Below are 25648 nucleotides of genomic sequence, written 5' to 3'. Positions count from 1 at the left end.
GTGCTAACATTCTGAAATTAAATAGTGAACAAAATTAGATGTGGCTACTACCCCCCAAAGAACTTAGCATATTACATATTCATATTGTGAGTATTGTATTTTGTGGATGTCATCTTTATATCATAGTAAATGTGGTAATAGGCAAAGAAGAATTTTTCTGTTACCGAGTTCACAATAATTTGATTGGAAATCCACTTAATGTAGATTTTAATGACAAAATGCTAACCAAATCTCATGTTAATAACTTAGAGGCAACATGATGTCATGCCAGATGGGGCTGAATCCCTGAGTTGTCTCTCACTTGCTTGAAATCTTAGGCAAATTTCAATACCTCTCTGTGCTTCAATTTTTATACCTATAAAGTAGAGATAATAATTGCGAGGGTTAAATAAGTTAAAACATGTAAATCACATGTGCCAAGCACATAAAAAGTACTCAATACATGTAAGCATTTTTTTTTTTATTAAGACAGCTCTATCCAGTTATCAAGTGATACTCCCATTAAAACTTGCATTTTGAGCAGTGCTTGTTGGCACAGTTTTAGAAAAGCTGAAGGTCTAGTTATTCTAAAACAACAAATGATACCTTAAAGTTATTGATGGCATTTGGTACAATCTATTTATATGATCAAGCATTCTCTACATTAGTTACTGAAGTCAAAAGAGAAAATACAGAGTCAGATATGTAGCAAAGTCATTCTATTAAACTCAATACTGGTGATTTAGTTTCAGCAAAACAACAGTATATGTCACATTATATCAGTGGTTCTCAATTTTGCCCCCCAACGGACATTTAGTAATGGCTAGAGATATTTTTGTTTACCACAACTCAGGGGGTATTACTTAGGCTTCTAGTTAGCAGAGCCAGGGATGCTGGTAAACATACTACAATGCACAGGATAACTTCCCACAACAAAGAACTATTCAATCTAAAATGTCAATAGTGCCGATGTTAATTCAAATTTGTCATTTCAGTAGTTTTGTTTATTTTGTAAAAAAAATCTGGTTCTGTAGTTATTTAAAAGAGTAATATACTTGAATTTATACTTAGCTTAATGTGTATACATATTCGATATTACAATGAAAGGATTTTTATTAACGGTAGGCAATCATGACAAATTTCTCCTTTATTCAAATGTGAAAAACACTGATCTGCAGAACATATGCAATATTTGCTGGTTTTGGTGGCCTTTTCTTGCACAAATATCTAAACACCTACTTTGTGGCAGAAATTGTGCCAGATGCTTCTGGTACATCTATGAAGATCACTGTAGTCTTTGCCCCCACAGGCAATACATATGTGAGAGAAAGACTAGAAACAGGCAACTACAATAAATAATATGAATTGCGGTAAGTCTTATAAGAGAAACAATTTGCTGTGAAAGAGCATAATTGCATAAGGGGAGGATGCGTAAGAGATGCTCAGAGAAAGTTGTTCTGAGGAGGTGACTTTAAAGCTGAGATCTTGAGGAAAATATCTCATTGAGACTTTTTTATAAGACAGAAAGGCAGCCATCTTTCCTATACCGTTATGTCTTTGTACTTCAGATTGTAAAGCATCCACAAATTCTTCCTGAACAATTTCCTCCTATATGCCTGACATTGTGCTAGTTTTACAAGGGAAAAGAATAACAAGAGGAACTGTTGAATGTATAGGTTTTATTGACTAAAATATAATTTTTCTGCTCTTCCCCAGTCTCTACTGCCAATTCTCACAGAAATAGTCATGACTTTGTCATCACACAGAGTTAGATACAAATCTTGCCATTACCAGAACTAGTAGCCACTATAAGCTTCAGTTTGCTCATCTGTAAACTGGGGCTAACAATACCTAATTACTAATTTACTGAGAGGATTAGATAATATAACTTTCAGAAGGATTAGTAGAAAAGACTAGTTCAGATACTGGAGCCAAACAGACCTGGGTTCAAGATCAAGCTTGCCAATTACCAACTATGTGACACAGGCAGTTAACCTGTAATATGAAGACAGGTGATTATAAAGATAAATGAAATAATGCATATAGTTTGTAGCCTCTCCTCTTCATATATTCCCGATTACACGAAGGCCCCCTTCTAAATTCTCATGGTGCAAAAATTTCCTGAGAAAGGAGTCATGAAACACACTTATTCATTTTTTCATTCAACAAAATTGGCTTAACCCTTATTGTGCGTTAAGCACTATGTAGTTGGTCTACCTTTCAAAACTCAATTCAAAAGAGTGCAAAGGTGGAGTACGGCCATGCCACCCTGAACACACTGGATCGCGTCTGATTTCAGAAGCTAAGCAGGGTAGGGCCTGCTTAGTACTTGGATGGGAGACCACCTAGGAAGATCAGATGCTGTAGGCAATAAAAAAATAAATAAATAAAATAAAATAAATAAAAGAGTGCAAGGGTGAACATAAGAGAAAGTGCTTCTCTCACTGTTATATCTAGTTTTCCAGCAACTCTCACTCAAACGCCTCAACTTCAGGTGTGGTCCCAGGTGTGGTCCAGGTCTCCCGCTCCCTCCCCGAAGGCAGGGTCATCCCTCCGTTTCCTAGCCTAGGCCCAGCCCTCTCAAGGTGTCGACGTCACCCGTAGACCCCTCGGGGCACTGCCCTCTAGTTACCTGCCCAGGAACACGCCCCGCGCCCCCACAAGCCCCGCCTCCTCAGTCTAAGACTCCTCCCCCATGCACTGGCTCAGGTCTACCCACTCAGCTCTCTTTAGTTCCCGCGCTCTTAGCCGGGCGGTACCTGAAGGCCGCTCCGCTTGTTCCAGGTGAAAATGGACCCTGGGTACCCGCTCAGAGCCAAGAGCAATTCGTGGATCATTCCCACGGCGGACCACGAGTCTTTATATACGTCGCTCCCTCCTCCAGCGGCCCTCCAGGCTACCGCAAAGTCGAATGCCCCCTTCTCGACACGCGCACAGGCCCCTGGGACTGACAGTTCCGCTTGAATCTACCCGCCGAGACAACTGCTGCTGGAGGAGCTGACGGAAAACGGGGAAAGTGAGCGCCGTGTGCCCGGAAGCGCGGTACGCGATCGGCTGACTCTAGCCCCGGCTCCGCTGGAGAGTCTAGGTAGCTGCTTTTGCGCATGCGCCCTGAGCGCCAGAGTCACCCGCTCGGACTTCCGGTTTGGGAGCTGGACTAGGAGGCTGGCTGGAGAGCCGGGCCTAGGGTCCACCCTGGGTGGGTGAAGCTGGCCGGCAGGCAGAGATGCGAGTGGGCTGAGGGACAGCCTGAGACGGAGACATCCCCAGGGGTGGGCCGGAGGGTGCTCTCAGGGCGCCTTTGCCCGGTCGGAGGCCTCTGGAAGGGACTGCACGACAGCTCCAAGAGTGACCTGGCCGGAGGGAACCAAGACAAAGAGGCCGGAACACCGCACCCGCCGCTCCTTGAGCTAAGCTCAGCGCCCGCGAACGCCCCGGCGCTCGGATCTCCTGGCCAGCAGCACCCGAGATCGTCCTTAGGGGACCCATTGCTACTGTCCCTTCGGACTCCCTCTCTCCTTCAACTCAGTGCAACTCTCCCCAAGCTCACCCAGCCCTCGCGTCAGGAGCCGAAACCAGCTTCTCCCAATGCGCGAGGTTTCCTGTTAGTAGTTCCCAAATATTTCCTGAGCGGTTATTTCTACTGTGAGGGAAAACAAAGACTCAGTATTCAGTACTTTTTTGTGTGGGGTGGAAATTGATAGTTGTAGGTCCAAGGGGGCAGGGCGGACGTAGAGGGTCCCGAGGATCTCGCAGGTACTGTGGGAGGTCAGCTGCGATCAGCTGGACAGAGGCTTTTCGTTGCCTTGAGCATGATGGTGACTTGTCTTTATTTAAATCCTCTGAACTCCCGGTCTCCCATATGTTTTGAACTCACTATGCAGTATTGGTGAGGGGAGCTAAATGGGATCAGATTTGGAGGTGGTGAAAGAGAAGCAGGCTACTTTCTTGTCTCTGCTGCTTCCCCGGGCTGCCCTGGGAAGTCGCCCAGAAACGCAGCTTTTGAAAGGTTTCTCTCCATGCTGTTTGGCTTGCAGTCCTGAATTTAGTGCTGCCTCAGATGGCTACATGGAGCATATATATGGGAAGTCAGGCCAGCTCTGGCAAGACTTGATATGAGTATATTCCTTCTGATAGTGTCATCTCTCTCTACCCTAGGAGGAAACTCTTCTTTCAGAGAGATACTCATCTGCAGGTGATTCTCCAAGGACATGGGAAGATAGGTGTAAGCCCTGGAGCCCAGACCCTTAAGTGGAGGGAAGCTGCTTTCTGCTGTGAATGATGGCCAAACCCACTCTGAGAGGGAATGGTACTAACTCTGAGACCTTCCGACAGCGCTTCAGGAAGTTTCATTACCAGGAGGTAGCTGGGCCCCGTGAGGCTTTCAGCCAACTCTGGGAACTTTGCTGTCGGTGGCTAAGGCCGGAGGTGCGCACCAAGGAGCAGATTGTAGAATTGCTGGTGCTAGAGCAGTTCTTGACCGTCTTACCCCGGGAGATCCGGAAATGGGTACAGGAGCAATGTCCAGAAAGTGGAGAGGAGGCTGTGGCTCTGGTGGAAGATTTAGAAAGAGAGCCTGGAAGACCTGGACGTTCGGTGAGAAGGGAGGGGAAATTCAGAAGTGTGTGATTGGGCAAGGGCAAAGATAAAGGGTCAAATTAAGGGTCAGACAATTTTAAAGAGGGGCACAATCTCCCTTGGTGGTGCTTATACTTCTGGTCCTGGAACAGGTAATTTTTTTCAGATACAGCTTATCTGGAGATGCTACCTGGGTGTACCTTTGCTATCCTGTCATGAGTTTTTCAGTTTCATAGTTTTTTATTTAATAGGGAAGAAAGGGAACTCTCTTTTTTACCTGTAGTTGGGTTTGCTATTTTCATATGTTCCTTCTGGAGTTTTAGCTGCTCTAACAGTAATGGAGAAAGAATGACCCTTGTTTGCTATTAACACCCCACTCCCCCACCCAACCCTAGCCATATCTCAAAAGGACAGTCTCTTTTAGGGTATTAAATAATCTCCTCTGGGAATGCCCCTCATTTTGACATTGCAGTGACAATTAATGGGGGTTGTTTCTAGGTCACAGTCTCTGTGAAGGGGCAGGAAGTGCGCTTGGAGAAGATGACACCCCTGAAATCATCACAAGAGTTATTAAGTGTTCGGCAGGAGTCAGTGGAACACCAGCCCAGGGGTGTACCCAAGAAAGAGAGGGCAAGAAGCCCAGACCTGGGACCACAGGAGCAGATGAACCCAAAGGAGAAGCTCAGACCTTTTCAAAGGAGCGGTGAGGAGTAGATTCATATGGGAAGATAGGATGCCATTCTAAGTTGGGAAATAGGGTTGGGAACAGTGGGAAAGGGATTCTAGAAATGAGTGAAAATTGTAGAGTATGCAGTTGTGGGAACCTTCTAAAGGCATGTAGTTTAGCTCTCTGCTGCAGTAAGTATTCTTATATTTCCTCTTTTGATAAGTCTGCCAAAGGATGGTTCCCTAGTTTTTATCAGAACTTGGAACTATTTTATTTCTTCTAGGTAATGATGATAAAAATTATTTTCTATACTTGAAAGTACACCTTCTAGTCATTTTCCTTCTCCAAAACAAACTATATTTGTTTTTTTAAGCTTTTCTCCCAACAACTCCATTATTCAGACATACTAAGTTTTTATTACTCTCTCTTGGAAACTTTAAGTTCTCCAAAATTATATATACTATTCCAGTGAGGGACTGGTAGGGAGGCAGAATAAGAATTTTACTTTAGAATGTCACTATATTTTCTTTCAGAATAGCTCAACTAATTATTTGATTATTATTGTTCACTTGGTTAACTCCCAGGACTGATAGCTTTCCCTACTGTCTTTGTGCCTAGTGCTTATTCTTGTATGATTTTGTAGAGCTTGTTTTTCTTCTTTGTACTATGTTGAACTCCTATTGTATGTTTTTTGTTTGATCATTTAACTCGTTAAGGTTGTTCTGAATTCTGATATTATCATCCAAGAAGCTAGCCTTCTCAGCCAGTTTGGTAATGGTCTCTGTTTAGTCATCCAGATGCAATCCTTCAACACCATACACAGATTTACAGAATTAATCGGTTTTTGAACACCTACCATGTGCTCAACACCTTGCAGGGAATTCTGCAAAAGAAAAGATGCCTTTCTTCAAAAAGCTTACAATATGATTTGAGAACATAACAGCAAACATAAATATGTGCTGAATTGAACTGTACTGAAACAGTACCAAACAATGACTTGTTACTCTATTGTGAGTACAATAGGGATTTGGCAGAGTGGGAGATGAGGGAGGGCTGTAGGGAATGCTTTACCAGGGCACTGACAAATGCAGCTTCTTGAAGAATGGGTTAAATTTGGATATGAGAAGAGTCTGATATGAATAGATAGTGCAACTCAGGTTAAGACCTGGCAATATAGCATGTGAGCTGAGGAAGCAAGAGCCTCGAGTTAAGTAGGACAGTGACTGCTGTAGTTTTCTGGGTGTGAGGTGAGTCTATACCTGGATGGTGGTAGTAGGAATAGGGAAGGACATACTAAGGGAAAAATCTTTAAAACTTGGTGACTAAGTGTGAAGGAAACAGATGAGTTGAAGACCATCTCTGTTCTGCTCCCCTCCCCCTTGAAATCACTCTGAGTTTAATTCTCTAGCCCCAAGTGGAGAACTATAGGAGACAGGAAATGACTGTTCCCAGCAGTGCCAGGGGACCTGCCTACAAGTGGTCAGGAGGACTAGGGAGCAACTTGGAACAGAATTATCTGCTCTGAACATACAACGGAACCTTTTCCTCTTTTGTCACCCTGCTCTGGAAAATAAAATATTTCTCATATTTTGAGGTTTCATGTCTTTCCCCCTACTTTCTTCAACTCACTGAACTTTCTGAAAATATTTCCTTAGACACTTTCTTTATAAGCCTTTTGGATTAAAAAAAAAAAAGGCAGGTCTGAACTCAGAGATGTTTTTATGATCAGTCCATATGACATCCTTTGTTTGCTTCCCTGCAAGCAGGATTTCCATTCCCTAAATCTGGTGTGGTCTCCAAGTTGGAGCAAGGAGAGCCTTGGATCCCAGATCTGGGCTCCAAGGAAAAGGAATTCCCAAGAGGCAGTCACACAGGAGACAGACAAATGCATGCTGGTCTGTTACCATCCAGGAGAGAGAAAAGAAGCTGGGTGGAACAGGATCACTGGGGCTTTGAGGATGAGAAGGTGGTGGGTGTGCACTGGGGCTATGAAGAGACCAGAACTCTCCTCGCAATTCTTAGTCAGACTGAATTTTATGAGGCTCTCCGGAACTGTCATCGGAATAGCCAAGTATATGGGGCTGTGGCTGAGCGGCTCCGGGAGTATGGCTTCCTCCGGACCTTGGAACAGTGTCGGACCAAGTTCAAAGGTCTCCAGAAGAGCTATCGGAAAGTCAAAAGTGGCCACCCACCTGAGACCTGCCCCTTCTTTGAAGAGATGGAAGCCCTAATGAGTGCTCAGGTCATTGCCTTGCCCAGTAATGGCCTGGAAGAGGCAGCTTCTCATTCTGGATTGGTGGGCAGTGATGCTGAAACTGAGGAGCCAGGGCACGAGAGCTGGCAGCATGAGGGAGCAGGAGAGGACATAGCTGAAGAGTCTGACAGTGATGAAACGGGCCAGGAAGCCACCCCCCAGGACCCCAACAACTCAACTGCACCTGTCCTATTCCGAAGCCCAAGTGGTAAGAAGCTTTTGTTCTTGGGGTTTTGGGATTAGACTTGAGTTATGAGACTGGATGTGGAGTCAGGAAGCTTAATGTCACCTGTCAGCTTTATCACTTAAATAGAGAACAGAGGCACTTTTCAGTTCTATGCGTATTTCATTCCCCTGTGGGAAAGTCAGTGAGATAAGTAGTAAGTAGGAATAATTGTAGGTATTTTAAAGAAATACACTCAGAAAATTCAAGAGTCTTGAAAAAAATATTCCTTCCATTTCTTTACTATTTTTTCCTGATTATAAAACCATTGAAGGCTGAGAAAAGCTTGGCATTACTTTATCTTTGAGAACTAATATCCATTGAGCACCTTATGTAAACTGGTGCTTTACCTTTTACTCTCCCTAATCTCAAAGTCAGTTTATTATGCATTCCTTTTTACTTAGAATAACATAGTGAAGGATTGCCCAAAGTTGGAGAAACATTTTCTGAGTCTCCCTTATGAGATTCACAATACACACTAGCATTTATAGAGGAATGAGAAGTCCTACAGCAAGAAATCTTTTTTAACACTTTATGTTGAAATATTACTTGCCTGTGGAAACAGTTTTGTATCATTTAATTACTGCTGACGTAATTTCTACAACCATGTTGTTATGGAAAGAGCACCAAAATACGAGTCAGGAGGCTTTGTTTCTAATCCTGACCACCAAACAGCTGAGTGCCCTTGGACAATTATCTGACCATTTCAAAGTTTTTTTCCTGAACTGTAAAATGGGGCATGGCAGCAGGACTACATCTCTAAAGTTGCAGGTCCACTGTGAACAGTGATCTCTTCCTTTCATTTTTTATTATGTGTGTGATGTTACTTTAGTTCTGTTCTAGTCTTCTTCCTATCTTCCACTTTTCTTTTGTTTTATTTCATTCTTTTTTTTTTTGTCACTGGAGTAAATCACAAATGTGGCACATGTGTTAGCTACTGTTATTTTTGTTATCTTTGTTTTCTTTTCCTCCTTTCCCACTGCTTTTTCTTTGTTTTCCGATTCTTCCCCCTCCTCCTTTACTTGCAGTGAGTGGAGGATAATGGAAACAACGTGTAATCTCCAGCTAGTTTTCAAGTGAGAGGAAGATGCTTTGACTCCCTTCTTTTGACCTTGGGTACCTTCAGGGAGCAGAGTCTATAATGATTCTGATGAAGTACTGCCTAAGCGGGGCCTACAGCACTGGCATGTGTTCAGGCCAGGAGATGTCTGATCTGCTTCCTTCCTTTTTCTGGGTTCTGCCAGTCCTTCTCTCCTAATGATAAGGTGCATGACTATCAAGTTCTTATCTTGTACCCTTGCAGGTCTTTGCTATTGTTGTTTTTTGTTTTTGAGATTGTGGCAAGTGAAGAAGGGCCATAATAGGGATTAGGCAGCAATGTCATATTTTTAAAAGAGAGACTGTTCCTTGATATTTTGAGTCATTCTTTCGGAAATTTTCATGGCACTGAGGCTTTAAAGCCCTGGATTAAGTGGAGCTGAAATTTCTCTTTTGGTGACAGGTGTACACTGGGGCTATGAAGAGACAAAGACTTATCTTGCAATTCTCAGTGAGACTCAGTTTTACGAAGCCCTCCGGAACTGTCACCGTAACAGCCAGCTGTATGGAGCAGTAGCTGAGCGGTTATGGGAATATGGCTTCCTTAGGACACCAGAGCAGTGTCGGACAAAGTTTAAAAGCCTACAAACCAGCTATCGGAAAGTTAAGAATGGCCAAGCACCAGAGACCTGTCCCTTCTTTGAAGAGATGGATGCTTTAGTGAGTGCCCGGGTTGCTACTCCACCCAGTGATGGTCAGGAAGAGGACACAGCCTCTTGCCCCATCCAGGAGACCAGTGAGGCCGAAGCTGAGAAGCAAGCTGAGGAGGCAGAAGAAGCCACAGAAGATGATGATTCTGAGGATGATGAAGAGGATACTGAGCTACCCCCAGGGGCTGTCATGACCCGTGCTCCAGTCTTATTCCAGAGCCCCAGTGGTAAGATCCTTTTACTTCTTAAGACCTAAACAGCAAAGGGGAGGCAGTGGACTTAGGAGAAAAATCATCAGACTGAAGACCAGGAGAACTGGCCTCTACACCCAGGTCTCATGGATTCTTCTTGTGACCACCTATCTCTTCTCCATGCTCCCTTTCTACTAAAGCAGCTCAGTGAGGGGATATAAATTTTTTACTTGACTTGCCTCCTCACACTACAGCATCAATCCGAGATGGTTGCAAACTTTGTAAGTTTGCTATCATCTACATGTGAGCTGCCAGGTTTTTAAAAGTTGATTCTCATTATCTTTGTTCTTCTAGTTTCAGCTTGTATACCAGATGAAAACCTGGTAACCTCTTTCTTCAGATACACATATGCAAAAGCCTGAGATTTCTGAGGGAATTGACCCTTTGAATCTCTGCTGCTGTATAAGGAAAAAAAAAAAAACAACCCTTCACTATGGCTTCCCTTCTTATGGGAATAAGAATTCTGATTTTTGAGTCATACATGTATGCGTATGTGGATCTGCACCTGTTTTTTATTAGCTGAGTGACTCAGCAAGTTATTTAACCCTGTAAGTTTACTATCTATGAAGACCAACCTCAAAAGGTTGATGTAAATGAGGTACCTTGGTGAAGCACCTAGCACAATGCCTGGGCACACAGTAAGTATTCAATAAATAGCAGTTTTTTCCCCCCAAAAAAGTTCTTTAGGTCATCATTCTTCAAGAGTGTTCCGTGGAGTACCAATTCCATGGGAGTATTAATATGTTCCACTAAAAGGCTTCTAGGTTTAGGAAATGCTAAATACTCCTCGTGGAGGCTCACAAAATTTATTCACATGTTAAGGTGCTGAGATTTCATTTAATCTGATGAATTTCTATTTCATGAGGCATCTCTTAAGACTGGGCTTCTATGCAGAAATACTGCTTTAGGGGGCACAGATACAGGCTGACACTCAGCAGTCTTATGCTCTCAGATTTAGTCCAGGAACTTTGGGATCCAGAGTTTATCTGAAATATCTGAAAATTCTACAAATTCAAACTGAAAATTTGCAAGTATCTGAAAATTCACATAGCCTAGGCCCAGGGAGCCTAGCATTTGATACTCAGAATAATATTAAAAGCTTAGCTTGGGCATTAAAGTGCTTCTGAAACATTTAGTGATTATCTTTCTATAGGCAAAGAGAGTGTTTTAGTGAGAGACTACCTAGCACAATTCTTCTCAGAAGGACTTTTATTCTTTGAAAGACATCAAGTACTTTTCTACTCTGTTTTTATTCTCAACATATATTGGAATCTGAGTGGAAGGAGACTCATGTCGCTCTTTTTGGATATAAAAGTTTCCCAAAGTTTTCCTGGCCATTCCCTTCTAATCCCTTTACTTACTAGCAAAGAACATCAACTAGAATATCATGATAGGCCTGAGATGAGACAAAATGTAGCATTATAAAGTGTCTTTCCTGTATAAGCATGGTGATAGTTTTAAATCTGGTAGATTTTTCTTGTTATACTGAGAAGATTTTCTGAAGATCTTGGGTATCCAGGAAGAGTTAAAATATATAATCAGCCCTATATCAATGAGAAGCATGTGACATTACCAAGTAGAAAAGTAAAACAATGGAATTTTAATAGATGGTAGTTATTTGGGATCTAGAGCTCCCTAATTTTTATCTTTAATGATCTAATGTGATATTTGCTTTACCCTGGGAAAAAATAATTGAAGAAATGGATAACTTTTAAAATTCTATTCTCATATCAGGTTTTGAGGCTGGATTTGAGAATGAAGACAATCTAAAACGGGATATTTCTGAGGAAGTACAACTACATAGGACATTACTTGCAAGGTCTGAAAGGAAAATTCCCCGGTATCTTAATCAGGGTAAAGGCAGTGAGAGTGACTGTAGATCAGGAAGACAGTGGGAAAGGACCCCAGGGGAGAGAAGAGGAAAATCAACACTCCCAGAGAGGAGTTTAGGTAAAGTTCTCAGTCATCAGAGACCTTACTTGGGAGAGAGACCCTATAAATATCTCAGATATAGCAAAAGCTTTGGTCCAAACTCCCAACTCATGCATCAGATATCCCATCAAGTGGAAAATCCATATAAATGTGCTGATTGTGGGAAGAGCTTCAGTCGAAGTGCACGTCTCATTAGACACCGGAGAATCCACACCGGAGAGAAACCTTATAAGTGTCTCGACTGTGGGAAAAGTTTCCGTGACAGTTCAAATTTCATCACCCATAGAAGAATCCACACAGGAGAGAAACCATATCAATGCAGTGAGTGTGGAAAGCGTTTTAATCAAAGCTCAAGCCTTATAATTCACCAGAGAACGCACACAGGAGAAAAGCCCTATCAATGTGAAGAGTGTGGAAAAAGCTTCAATAACAGTTCTCATTTTAGTGCACATCGGAGGATACACACAGGAGAAAGGCCCCATGTGTGTCCTGACTGTGGAAAGAGTTTTAGTAAGAGTTCTGACTTACGTGCACATCATAGAACCCACACAGGAGAGAAACCGTATGGGTGTCATGATTGTGGCAAGTGCTTCAGTAAAAGCTCTGCTCTGAATAAGCACAGAGAAATCCATACACGAGAAAAACTTCTACAGTCAGCGCCTAAGTAAACCCCTGAGGATTTATAAAGAAAAGAGCCTCAATAAATGTATTGAAATTGTTTGAAAAAGTCTTCCGATAGTGAGATCCATCTCCTATTCTGTGCTCAACTAGCTTAAGAAATATTCTAGGATTTACCCCACAGTTTGTTCCTGTTTCTCCTGGATCTAGAGTCAAAGTCCTAAGACAGTCATCTTAAGAATGAAAGGAAGATTTCAATCCCTCTCCATGCCTGCATTTGAATTGACAGATAATACGGTTCCTTCTCAGTCTCTATGTTGTTCCCTTAATAGAACATAGCAGTAGATCCTATGAGTTTGACATGCACCTTATTTAATCATCCTGTTATTCAGCTGCATTTTGACTGGAAAAATCTATCACAGAAGAATTTCAGGGAGAAGTTTTGAGACTTTTCACTGAGTGGGTCTAGCTTGTTATACAATAGTGAAAATGCAAAAAAAGATTTACTCTTCCTGCTCACTTAAGTCTATGCCTAGAATGATATACAGACAGTCCCCAATTTACAGTGGTTTGACCTTGTAATGGTGTGAATGTGATACACATTTACTAGAAACTGGCTAGGCTAAGCTATGATGTTTGGTAGATTAAATCCATTTTCGATTAAGATATATTCAACTTATGATGGGCTTATCCAGACATAACCCCATTGTAAGTTGAGGAACATCTGTATTTGTCATACACACCATTTACCTTAAAGGAGAGTTTAATGTCCATCTTGGTTTTGACCTATGAATCATCTTGTCAAGAACCTAGGTGTTCTATATGGGGAGACAATGTAAACCTTGTATAAATATTGAGGTGTGAACACTGGATTTCTTAAGATTTGGTATAGAATACTACTACATTTACAGCATCTAGTTTGATTTACATTCCCTCTCATCTGAATTTCATCTGATCCAGAAGCCCAAAGAGCAAGCCAGTTCGAAGTGGTGATAGGGAAAGCTGTTAAAGCTGCCAGTAGGGAATTGCCCATATTCCTCACAGTCTAAATACCTTGTCTAGTGTTAGGCACCCTGTGGGCACTCAATACTAACGTATAATGAGTGGAAGCCACTGCCACATTCCCATGGATTGGGAAAATAGACTATTTTGTGTCAACATCTCTTTACCCTAATGGCAAGGAGGAGTGGCAGTTGGTCAGTGGACTTGCCAATACACACATGCATGCACATATATTCAACTGTATATATGTATTTTTAAAAGTAGCTTTTCAAACACAAATGTAATTTTGATCTCTATAATTAAATAGTATTGAATTGCCTGTATGTTCACAGCAGTATGATGAACCCTGTACAGCACAAGTTAAACAGTCATTGTCCTTACTATCTAAAATGATGATGATGCTCACAAAAAGTACATGTGTATAGCTGCAACAGTTTTAGAGAAATCTAGAAAGCTAGGTAGTAACCCTGCATAAATCATAGGTCTAATACATTAGAGTTTGCTGACGGAAAAATCTGGAAGGTATTCTCTTTATTCAGGAAGGCTTCATGAAGCAGAAAGTGTTCAAAGGAGAGAAGGTTATTGGGTAAATTAGAGTGGGGTGAACTTTCCAAAATTAATCACAGAACTGAATGCTGACTGGTTGAGAAACTAGAAAACTGGGGAGCAAGGTGTTTTGTGCAGATGGAACAGAGGGCAAAGGAGTAACTTTAAGGAAGTTTAAACAAAGCTTGGAGCAGCACAAAATTTGAGGAACAGTATTATATGGGCTGTGCAGGAGGCAGAGAATCACCTTAGCTGAAACATGGAGTGCCAGAAGCAGATCAGGAGGTGGTGCTCTCATCATCTTTAGTAAATTGGGTGCTATGCTGTACTTATTGATAAGAAAACAGCTGGCTGGTATGGGAAAAGCAGCAGCAGCAGTTGTAGGAGTCTAGCTCCTATGGGAGACAAAGGTCAGAAACTAGTATCTTAAAAAGATACTTTGATGGGCAGGTCAAGAAAGAGGAACATGAACAGATGTCCAAGGTCTGGTATAAGTAGCTGTTTCACATTTACATTTAATTAAGAGTCTGGCTAGACTAAGGTCCAGGAGAGAAGTGGGGAGATAGAATATTCTATAATTCATAGCTTACTGTGTTAAATTAGAGATTAATTAGGGTGCTGGTGTTGAGGGATCCTAGTACAAAGAATCTAACATTTATTAGGAATTAAAGGGAGATATCTCAATTATACTGTCTAAGCAAGGAAGATACAAGAAATACCAGTCTAAAGAAATGCTTCAGGATCTGAGATGGTTTAGGAAGTATACTACAATGTTTTTTAAAAATGAGAGATTACTGTCTTTACTATATCTATGTATTGTCTTGTGGAAAAGCATTGGCTGGGGTATCAACAGATATGATATCTGGTTCTAGATGTCTTGTAAGTCAGCTTGCCTCCAATTCCCTTTCTGTAAAGCAGAATAATGTTTACACCTTAATCTGCCTCTCAGGGATACCATGTTAATAAAAAATTATGTCTATAAAGTGCCCAGTGTTTCTTCAGGTGTTTTTTTTAACATATATGTGAAAATTATAATTAATTTGTTGCTCGTAGGAAAAGAGAAATCTTTACCCTCTTTTTTGGCTCCTTGTGTGGGGTTACTAGATATAAACCTGTCAGAATCTTGATGTTCTAGGCTAAGAAATGGAGTGTAGTAAAACAGAAATTAGAATGAAAATCGTTCTTTGGTTTCTGTATCCATCAGTATCTATCATAACTGAGCAAGGAGAGAGAGTCTTATTTTAAAAGACCTAGTACCAGCTCTCCAACCTCCAGATGAAGAGAATGTACAAAAGGTACAGTGACGAGGCAAACTCTCTTACTGGGGAAAACCCAGTTCATTTCAAACTAGCTCACAAACCATTATCTGCTACCCAATCTGCCAATCCTGAGGATGGAAGAGGCAAGAAATAATGTTCTTCAAATATTCCAAGAAGGAGAAACCAAGCCCACTGTTTGGGGAGCAAGAGGCTCTGTGTACCCATAACCTTTTAATACCCATAAGACCTTTGTGGAGACAGACTGGGTGGCATGTGCAGCAAAGGAAGCAAGAATGTGTTAGCAGGAGAGGGACAGTCATATCTCTTCACATCAGTTGTTTCCCTAGTGCTGTTATTTCTTTTTCTTTATTTTCTCCATGCTGTCATGCTTGCTTTTATTGCTTGTGCTCAATGACCAATGCCATAGAACTTAATAGCATTTATATGTATTCTCTGTGTTGCTGCCATTTCTCTCACCATAACCTGAGTGTAGAGGCTGTCTTGTCAACTCTGTAGAGAACTATTTTTATGGTGACTACATAGGGAAGGGAAGATGAGATATGAATGTAATAAGGATGGATCAATTCTCTATTATTCAATTCAAAATCTAAAATAAAAACTTTACTCCTATATACACTAACAGCTATCCAGTGAGATGCATGTCTCAGAGCTTTGACAAATAAAATGTTATTGAGTGTTCTCTGACATCATGGTACTTAAAGTAATAGATGTCATATGAAGATATTTTAGTTAGTTTAAATTCCTCCTATACCCACCATGGGGCTCTTTCAGAAACAAAACTTTGAAACAATTGGAAGTCAGATTAAAGGCTGGATATAGAAGCTTAAAGTACCCTAGAGCATCTGAAGAAGCATCTGGCTGACATAGCTTCATTATTGTCAAAATAAGAAAAGGGTAAGAGAGGAACATTAAAAAACCCTTGATTCCAAGGGATTAATTACAAGGGCAAAGCCAAATCTCAGCAGCTAGCTCTAGCTGTCACTATGACCATAAGGATAACAAGAAAGGTTTCATTTTAAAACCAGACTCCATCTTGTCTATAAGGTCAAGAATGCAGAGGGAAAAAACTCAAGACACTAAACTACTCATTGCCCACATCCTGAATGTACATTACTAAGAAGGGAGAACACAATGCAATAAGCAGACCTTATAAAAATAACCAGCATGTCTCGTTCTCATGAAGTTAATCATTGTAAGAAAAACCAGGGATTGTAAAACTCCTATTTAAGTTTGGTTTTACAGAACCTAAAATACAAGAAACCCTGTCATGAAACAAGATTGAACAGACATCTTCTGACCATGAGATGGACACAATTTGCTGACCATAGCAATAATGATCCTGGGACAGTCTGCCAGATTTCCCTCCCTAGCCCCCTCTCCCTTCCCGGATAGCCCACAAAAAGTCCTCATACAATCCTATAGATATTCACAAAATCCATGGTATGCAGTGTAGCCTGGAGTCAACAGTTTTAGAGAATATTTAAGTGAAGGGAATCTGGTTAAAGTAAACATAACAAAATACAAAGCTGTTGTCAGAAGCTAGAAGGCTTAAAGATATTGGTGGTAATCTGTTTTCCCCTTTCCTCATCTTATGTAGATGTAATTCCAGAACTTTTCTGGTTGAGAAACTACTTTAAGTTTCCTGAAGTTTTATGATCTCGCTAATGGAGAGGGACTGTTAAGTCAAAATCATTGGTGGAATGGGGAATTTAGCACAACATCAAGTCCCTTCCAGTAAACAGCATGCAGGTAAACTATGTAAGACTGCAGAGCCTGCTAGTCAGTTTAAGACATATTTACTAATGAGCACTCACCATGAGTCGGCACTGATGATGGAGCCCATGGTATGCTACAAAGGGAGTGGTAGATGGTTTACTAAGTGGGATATGGCAGGAAGATCTTGGTTGCAACACATACTTGAAAGTAATTCACCTCATTACAGCTTAAAAATGTAACACTTTGGGCTTCAGATGATTCCACTTCCTCCTCAGTTCAGACCTGGTACTGTCAGAAGCAAAGATGTAGTCGATGGATTCATAAGACAGATCCCATACCTGAGAATGGGTCAAATTAAACGTTTCAGCCGCCAGATGGTACTCTTGGGAAAGGTGTGTTGCAAACACACCCTTATCATCAGTCTGCCAAAATAAGTGAAAAAGTTACAAAATGAACAAGGAAATTATTAAAAAAAAAAAGTCTATTTTCCAATTCACCATGCTTCTTTTAAGAGTTAAAACAGGGGGCTTATAAATGTTTTATCCTTTTAAAATAATGACCCCCCCCAAAAAAAGAACCCCAACAGAGCGGTGCTCTCAACCATAGCTGCATATTAAAATCACTTAATGAGCTTTTAAAACTTCTGTGTCCAGGACTCGCCCCAGATCAAATACAACAGAATCTTAAGGGATGGGTGCTGGGCATCACTATACGTTACACACACACTTTTATGTTCCCCCAGGTACTGTCCAGGACCTTTTCTCATAGAGCTAAACCAGAGTCACCCTGGCCCTCTGCAGCCTCTCATGCCCCAGTCTCCCATGTCCTCTACTTGGGTATTACTGTCAGGCATGCAAGAGACTCATGGTAGTGAATAGGTAGTGAATGTCTGATCTAATGCAACTCGGACTAAAAGGAGCAAAATGTTTGACACAAAACACCTTACACAGATCACAGAAGGATGGGCAGTGCTGTACCAGAATCCGAAATGATGATGGTTATAAGACGGAACTGTCTGACTTTTGATGTTTGAAGTCAAACAGAGTTCTAGATGAAAGGGGGGAAAAGCCTGTCATTAGAAGCAGATTAGTGGACTCATTCTGTGCTCATCAACTAGATACATGAAAAATCTTTTCAAACAATGCTAATTTTCAGTAGTTATCTTTCAAAATTGACCTTTTCTTATATGTGAAAATTCATAGTTCAATTAGTGTAGTTGTGTGGGAAATATGTGCTGCAACTTATAGCAGCAACTGTGCCAAACTAGGAATTAATACCCTGTTCACAGCCATGTGCTTCCCCCTTTCTTTTACCAAGATGGAGAGGAAAGAGGAGTGTTATAAGCTAGTTACCATGAAGAAGCAAGGAAAGTATCCTGATAGGGAAGCAGAAGGAATTTTTGCAGGATTACTGCACTTCTTGAACTTACAGTGAAAGCTAAAGTAACAGTAAGAAAATGCTAGCACTGCTTGGGGGTTATAGCATTATAAAAAGCCAAGAGCAGAAATGGACTTCAAAGAAAACCCTCAAACTCCTTTACTCAGACAACTGTCCAGTTACTGCCTGCTGTAAGTAAGTTCATTTTAAGAATGACTTCTATTAATGAATTCGGCCTTGAAACAATCTATCAGTCCCCCTGCCCCCCCGGAATAATAAAATACTTCACTGACTTGATGGATGGTGTCTGTTCATGTTAAGGCAGCCTCAACACAGGGCCACTCAGTATAGAGAATGGCAAAACCAACCTGCCTCCTCACTCTGCTGAGAGCAGAGCTGGGTCACCACACCAAGTAAGATCACTATGCAAGTGGTTTCCATTTTCTCTACTTTTGTGAATGTTTAAAAATTTTCTCATAAAAAGAGCTGCAAATTCTATAAATAGTAAAAAAGACACATCCTCACACAAATGTTTTTGCAAATTGGTAAATGTGTAAATTCAATGAATTTATCATTCAGTAAAACTGATGTCAGCCAATTGCTTCTTTCCCTTTTTAGAAAGGCCTTCTCTGACCATGCAAGCCAAAGTTGTCGTTTCACTATTATATCAGCCTGTTTAATTTTCTTCAAAGAACTTAACACTGATATTTTCTTGTGTATGTTTATTGTTTTTCTTACCTAATCTAGAATATAAATTCCTTAAGAAAGCAAGCTTGTTTATCTGTTTTGTTTACTGCTCTATTCCCAGCAATTTGAACAGTGAATGGAACAGAGTTGGCACTTCATAAATATTTGCTGTTAAATAAAAACAGCTCTAGGTATGTACATGTAGACAAACGGAATTTTTACTTTTTAAATAAATGTTACATATTTTCATAACACATGTAAATGTGGTTAAAGTCATTTTAAAATACTAGATGACACTTATTCCTTCAATATAATATTGAGTTCCAGGAACTGGGGAATATTAACAGTGAACAAGACAAACAAGGGCCTTGCTCTCATGAAGCTTATATTCTCATGAGAGCTAAAACTTTGTTACTTAAATGAGGCTCGGAAAGCACACACACCATGCATCTTTCTTTCTAAATGATATTTATATATTTAGAACAGTACTTCCCTACATATGGGTTGCAAACTGCGGGGTGAGGGAGGAAGGGACTAAGGGTTGTCTAGAGGACCTGAAGTCCTAAGCCTTACCCAGTGGTATCTGGTGTTTTTTCACAAAGTCCACCAGATCCGGGTACCCTCCCTCAGAGGAGTTGAGAAATGTCCCATGTCCGATTCTATCAGGAAGCAGATCCAGTAGTACTTGTGTTTCTTTTTTTTGGTTTGGAATCTCAAAAAAAGGGAGAGAGGGCATCAATAACCTCTTTTAGTGGTTCTTAAAAGTACTTTTTTTCTATAGCCAGGTACTTTGTCTCTGACGTTCTGGAAAGCTGAACTACTTATATCTTCTCAGCTCTCTTCTTTGCCTTTTATCTTCCCACTTATTTACCAATATTCTTCTAGATTCATTTCAATGATAATAATTATGGTCAATTATAATAAATACTTATTAAGGACCTACTTTGTAGCTTTTCACATAAATGCTCCTTTAAACCTCACAAGAATCTTGCAAAGTGGGGTGGTTCCATAATGTACTGGTTAGTACATCTGCTTTACATGCAGAAGGTCCTGGGTTCGTGCCCTAGGCGGAGCCACGGACCATACCCCGGGTGCCCCAGGCCCCAGGTATGCCAGGCCCACCGAGTGCACCGGGGGTGCCATGCCCCAGGTACATGCAACGAGCATGTGGGAGGAGAAACCCTGCCTTCAGAGATCCAGTTCTTAAGGGGAAACAGCAACATCCATAGGTCAGGGGTGGAAGTGGGGGAGGGGGAATTAAAGGGGAGAAAATAAAAAGAATCTTGCAATGTATTAAGATGAAGAAATTAATGCTCATAAAAAGTAATTTTCAAAAAAAACCTCACAACTCCATGTGTATATGTGTGTTCTGTGTTATGTATATGTGTTCCTATATATTAGAAAAAGGTCTGGAAAAATATAAATACAAAACTGTTAACAGGATCAACTTGGTAGCAGAAATGAAACAGGAAGGGGACCTTTTATTTTTCATTTTTTTCCTTCTAATAATTCTCTACACTTGGATTTTCTTCAGATATAACTTTTATAATTAAAAATATAAAGTATTTTTAACAAAAGTTGTCCAAGGTCATAGAGCCAGTGAATGATAGAGAAAAGGGTGAAATCTGGCTCTGTCTTTAGGGCCCAGACTTTCTCCACATAGTGTACTCATGTTTTATTTTGACAAGGCTAGCTACATACATACCACAACCACCATGAAAATGTCTAGCTGTGCTCTTTATCTCCTAAATAGCTTAAAAGGCAAATGACAATAATATGTTGAAATGAAATGCTTTACATTCAACGGATCAAGCAAGAAAAGCAACAGAAACTAAAGTAAAGAGCAGTTCTGAAGCTGTCCACAAAGACCAGAACTGGTCATAGTGATGCACACGGCCTGTTTCATTACATTGACCAATTGTTTTAATCAGGCAACAGTTAGGTCAGTCAGCTAGAGGATACCCCTCAAAGTGAAAGGTCTTTTTGATCAGAGTGTGAAAACATAGACCCTAGATTTCAAGTTCCGCCACTAGATAACGGACCCTCTGCTTTTGACATGAAAAACACCAGTACTGACAAGAAGCTCCAATTTTTTCCTTAATCTTTAAATCATGATGCTACTCAACCTTTACACATTACGCCATTTAATGCTCACAGTAACCCCATGAGATGAGTAACCTAAGTATTTTTTCCTGTATTTAAGAAATCCAAACTTATTATGTACAGCTTTTTGTATGTCGGGAAAAAAAAAAAGAAAAAAATAGGACAAAAGTAATCCATCTGTAAAATGGGGAAAGTGGAGTAGAGTTCCTTGTTTGACTCACAGGGATGTACTTAAGAAAGTGATTGTTCTCCAGCTATTATCTGTACATTATCTGTCACTTGCTCATGCTACCAAAGAGCTGAGGACCAATGATTGCCATCTGATCTCCCTGCTGAGCCTTATAAAATGATGATGAGCTACTTCCTTTCTTGCCAGTGCATGTGATACATTCAGGTCCCTTCTCCTACGAGAACTAGTGAGATGAACTGGTGCTTCTCTCAATGTCAGTTGCCAATGACAAAGTTGATGACAGAAATTCATGCATTTTCTCTAGCAAGATGTCCTTAGCTATTTTTAAAGACACAGCTGTACTATAAGTCAACACCCATCCCAAGAACCATAAAAACAAAAACAGTAACATGAAAGACTAAAAAGTCATATCTTTTATCATTATAATTTATATTAAAAAATAGCTCTACTTTTCCCTTCTAAAATGTTTTTCTAAGCCAGGTGTATTTTTAGCCATTTAAAAATGATTATTATTTTCCATTGTAATCTACCCTCTCCAGACTAACTTTACAATATTATTTACCTCTGAAAGGTGCAATGCCAACTTCAGACCTGCTTTTTTTGCTTCTAAAAGTGGTTCTAAAAAATCTTTTGCTTGTCCTGCCTTGAAGATAAAAGTTAAAATGAGGATGCATAAGAACTCTAGGCAAACTGAGAAATTGGGTGTTCTCTCAATAAACAGAAGAATAAAATATTAGCAGGAAAAAACAGCAGAGTGATTAATTTGCACATTCTATACATAAAGCACCTACAATGTGCTAGACACTTTGGGGAATACAAAGCTGACAAAGACACAGTCCTTGCCCTCAGGAATCCTAAGTCAAATATCAGTGAATCTGAGGTTAATTAGTTAAGCTAGAATAGCAGTCGCCAAATTTTATTTCTGGAAGGGTATCTAGCTAACAAAGAGAGTTTATCTGATTTAGGAACCCACGTGATTACTAAAGAAAGCTTCTATTAAATGGATGGATGAAACAACAGCAGAATAGACCAAGTTGAGACAAAGTCATTAAGAACCAGTTTCACGGGACTCTAATTCAGTGGCTTTCAACTGGAGGCATTTTTCCTCCCAGGGGACATTTGGCAATGTCTAGAAACATTTTTGTGTGTCACAACTGGGAGGGTGATATTGGCATCTAGTGGATAGCAGCCAGGGATGCTGCTAAACACCTTGCAATACACAAGACAGTCCCCACAACAAAGAATTATTTGGCCCAAAATGCCAATGGTGCCACAGATGAGACATCCTGCTTGAATCTGACATTCAAGAAGTTCTAGGCCAGCCTTTCTTAACTGAGGATTCTATGAGATAATTAAGCCCTAGCCATAATTAAGCATTAAAAAAGCATTAGACATCCACTGTATGTAATGAATTAACTTCTCTCCTAAGTATATAGAATGGAACCAAGTGTGTACCATCTTTAGAAAAATGAAGAAAATAATCATGTTATGCAAATCTTTTTTTACTTTTTAGGGGATTAATTATTTCAGAATCCTGGTTAAGAAGAGAAGATGTAGACATTATGGTCATTCAGGGCAGAATAGGGCTTCATCCACACAGAGTCTTGAACCTCTGGAGAATGCAGGATGCTTGAAGCTAACCCTTATCCTGCAAACTAATTCGACCTTTTAGAAATAAAATGTATTTAGGAAAAATAACTTACGGTAGGGTCTCCACTGAGGTCAAGGCCAAGAACTGTACCTTCGGTAGAAAGGAAGAATTCTTCAGCAAGTTTAACAGTCTCCTTGGCCACTAAAGGGCCACTTCTTCTGTCTATTGATATCAAATACCTTTAATATAAGAAAAACATAATTGAAAATGAATATGGTGCAGATGAAAAAGACAACTCTTGAGTATGGCCAGAGAACTATGGCAGGTACATGTATTACATCTTTCTAGGAAAAATACAGCCTGACTGACATGACATTTTACTTTGCTAGAGGGAATGAGACATGAATTCCTAAATAGCACCAAATATCTAGTTAGTATTCAAATTTCTGTTTCATGGTTTTTGTTCAAGTATTTGTTTTTCATAGTTTGTTTGATTCAGAATCCAACTAAAGTTCCACACATTGTGTTGATCAATGCATCTTAAGTCTCTTTTAGTCTACAGGCACCCTCCACCCCCTTCCTCACCTCCCCCAGCTCTTATCTTAAATTTATTTGTTTAATAAACCAGGTCATTTGTCCTACAAAGTTTTCAAAGACTGGATTTTTCTGACTGAATCCCTGTGTTACTAACTTGTTCCTCTCTTGTATTTCCTATAAATTGGAAATTGGATCTAGTCTAGAGGCTTAATCAGAGGAGATTCAATTTTTTGGCAAGAGTATTTCATATGTGGTCTTTCATCAGGAGGCTTAGATCATTATTTCATTAAAGTTACAAAACTGATAATATTCTAATTCTAATATGTATCTAATAGCTAACACAAATTCATTCTTCATATATTACCTGAAATTCTACAAGAAATCTAATACCCAGAGAACCCCTATTAATATCCTGTAATTTTTCTCCAGCATTTATTAGTTTATCTATTTAGTCACAAAATAAATTCCTCCAGCATTTATTTACAAAATTTGGAACAACTATATATAAAATGTAGTATCTTTTTTTTTTTCACTTAACAATTTCCCCTGCCATTAAATAATGTTAGAAAACAATACAAACCATGTGGACATAACAATGTAATTGTCCTCTGATTGCTGGACGTTTTAGGATGTTTTCTATTTTTTGTCATAAATAACACTACAATGAAGAATCTTACAAATAAAATCAACTTATTTCCATAGGATACATTTTTAGAAGGGAATTACTGGGTCAGAGAGGAAAATTATTTTTAGAGGTCAATACATAATGCTCTTTAGAGAGGTTTTATTACTTACATATGCTCACTGACTGTGTAAGTTCACAAACACTAGTTATTACCCTGGGCGGTGGGGGGCGGGGGTGGGTGACGGTGCTAATGAAATGGCACTGTAATATTTCCTTTTAAAATCATCTGATTTGAGGTCAAATAGTTTTATACACATTTATAGACCCTTAGTATGTCTTCTGAATTCTCTTTTTGTCTTTTTCTGTCTTTTTTTTTTTTTTAATTGGAGTATTAGTCTAGTTAAGCTTACTTTTGAGAGATTTTATAGCCAGAAAACACTACAGCTAGCTTTCTTTCTTTGAGGACCTACTGAGCCCTGACTATGTGCCAGTTCTGTTCTAAGTACTAAATGTCTAGGGGTGAATCAAAAGACAAAGTCCCTGGCCTCACTGAATTTACACTCTAGTGGGTGAGCATATATATACAAATAAGATAAATTCTCATTTGGTTAAAAAGAGTGCCATAAAGGAAATAAATGGGGTGACTAGAGGATTTGGGGGGCAATTTAGATAAGGTGGTCAAGGATGGCCTCTCTTGAGGAATTGACAGCTGAACTGAGACCTGAATTACAAGAAGAAGCCAGCCATCCAAGGATATGGTGGAAATGTGTTCTAGGCAAAGTTACAGGAAGTATAAAGGTTCTGAGATGGGATAGTGTTGGCCTATTTGGAGAACAGAGAGCAGGCCAGTGCATAATAAGTGACAAGTGGTCCAGATAAAGCTGTTGAAGTAAGAGAGGCAGCCAGATCATGTGGGGCCTTGGAGGCTACAGTAAGAAGTCTATATTTTAACTGAAGAGCAATGGGAAGCCATACTTCACTACAGCAATGGTACTCAGAATTTTATTGCCATATGAATAAATTCAGAATTGCATTCTCAACATTAAACAATAGAGTTAATGACTTTTTTCATATAAGATAAAAATTGGTCATTGGTTAATTTATAAAAACCCATTATACCTATGATTAAAGCAGTAAAATTTTCACACATTCTAGATTTTTTAAATGGTGCTTCTTACCTAACATCGATGTCTAAGTTTTCTCGTTTAGACTGTTTTATACCCTCAAGCACAGATTCCACATAAGTCTTTTTAGTCATTCCTGTAAAGGACACAAAGAAAACATATGAAGAGATCATGAGCTATTTCATCCTTCAACATTAACATCCCTATATGAACAATTACATTTTCATTTTATGCTGTGACAAGAGCATGGTTAAAGATGAGTTAAAACATGGCTCTTATGGATACGTTTTAGTAAATGCTAATTGAACTTTAATAAAACTGAAAAAAAAAATGAAGTACTAGAAAAATGAAAAAAGTACATAAAAAACACAAGCCTGTCTAAATATTATTCATAGATTCAATAGACAAAATTACTCTTACAAGTTGCTAAAAAAAGTTTTAAATGCTTGTTCCAACAAAACAAGAACAAGAACCCTCTTTCTAGTCTGTCCTTAATAAAACCAAAAAAAAAAAATATTTTTCTGTATTAGCAGAATGTTTTCTTGCTGGTCCAGAAAAAAACAAACAAACAAACAAAAAAACACCTCTTTTGAGTTCCTTTTTACCCAATTCCTGCTTGG

General features: G+C 39.8%; 2 protein-coding genes, 1 long non-coding RNA gene and 1 pseudogene across 3 annotated transcripts in view; 2 read left to right on the top strand and 2 right to left on the bottom strand.

The window, feature by feature from the left end:
• TUBGCP4 (tubulin gamma complex associated protein 4) overlaps nucleotides 1-25648 on the bottom strand; it is a 67310-nt gene that overhangs the window by 32401 nt on the left and 9261 nt on the right. The window contains exons 6-11 of the mRNA XM_023527712.1: nucleotides 25083-25164; nucleotides 22855-22981; nucleotides 21714-21794; nucleotides 19432-19570; nucleotides 17741-17841; nucleotides 17133-17216 (exon numbers count right to left, since the gene is read on the bottom strand). Of these exons, the coding sequence (XP_023383480.1) occupies nucleotides 17133-17216; nucleotides 17741-17841; nucleotides 19432-19570; nucleotides 21714-21794; nucleotides 22855-22981; nucleotides 25083-25164 (614 nt within the window). The remainder of the gene's footprint in view (nucleotides 1-17132; nucleotides 17217-17740; nucleotides 17842-19431; nucleotides 19571-21713; nucleotides 21795-22854; nucleotides 22982-25082; nucleotides 25165-25648) is intronic.
• LOC111736294 lies at nucleotides 21-2937 on the bottom strand. Its single transcript, XR_002779158.1, has 3 exons — nucleotides 2739-2937; nucleotides 2197-2340; nucleotides 21-355 (listed from the first exon to the last, which is right to left on the bottom strand). It is a non-coding gene; the product is annotated as an uncharacterized LOC111736294 (long non-coding RNA).
• Nucleotides 2231-2349, top strand: LOC111736348 (annotated as a pseudogene).
• Nucleotides 2745-14093, top strand: ZSCAN29 (zinc finger and SCAN domain containing 29). The gene is made up of 6 exons (XM_011354987.2): nucleotides 2745-3583; nucleotides 4138-4575; nucleotides 5056-5260; nucleotides 6991-7686; nucleotides 9203-9676; nucleotides 11435-14093. The coding sequence occupies exons 2-6, from the start codon at nucleotides 4258-4260 to the stop codon at nucleotides 12298-12300; spliced, it is 2559 nt and encodes an 852-aa protein (XP_011353289.1). The 5' UTR covers nucleotides 2745-3583; nucleotides 4138-4257; the 3' UTR covers nucleotides 12301-14093.

This window comes from Pteropus vampyrus, unplaced genomic scaffold (assembly GCF_000151845.1).
Source record: "Pteropus vampyrus isolate Shadow unplaced genomic scaffold, Pvam_2.0 Scaffold19, whole genome shotgun sequence".
Taxonomy (NCBI): domain Eukaryota; kingdom Metazoa; phylum Chordata; class Mammalia; order Chiroptera; family Pteropodidae; genus Pteropus; species Pteropus vampyrus.
This window is presented reverse-complemented; position numbering and strand designations above follow the sequence as displayed.

Coding starts and splice junctions, on each gene's coding strand:
- ZSCAN29 (XM_011354987.2), top strand. CDS start 4,258: ATGATGGCCAAACCCACTCTGAGAGGGAATGGTACTAACTCTGAGACC. Junction 5,261..6,990: donor CAGACCTTTTCAAAGGAGCG/GTGAGGAGTAGA, acceptor CCCTGCAAGCAG/GATTTCCATTCCCTAAATCT. Junction 7,687..9,202: donor CCTATTCCGAAGCCCAAGTG/GTAAGAAGCTTT, acceptor TTTTGGTGACAG/GTGTACACTGGGGCTATGAA.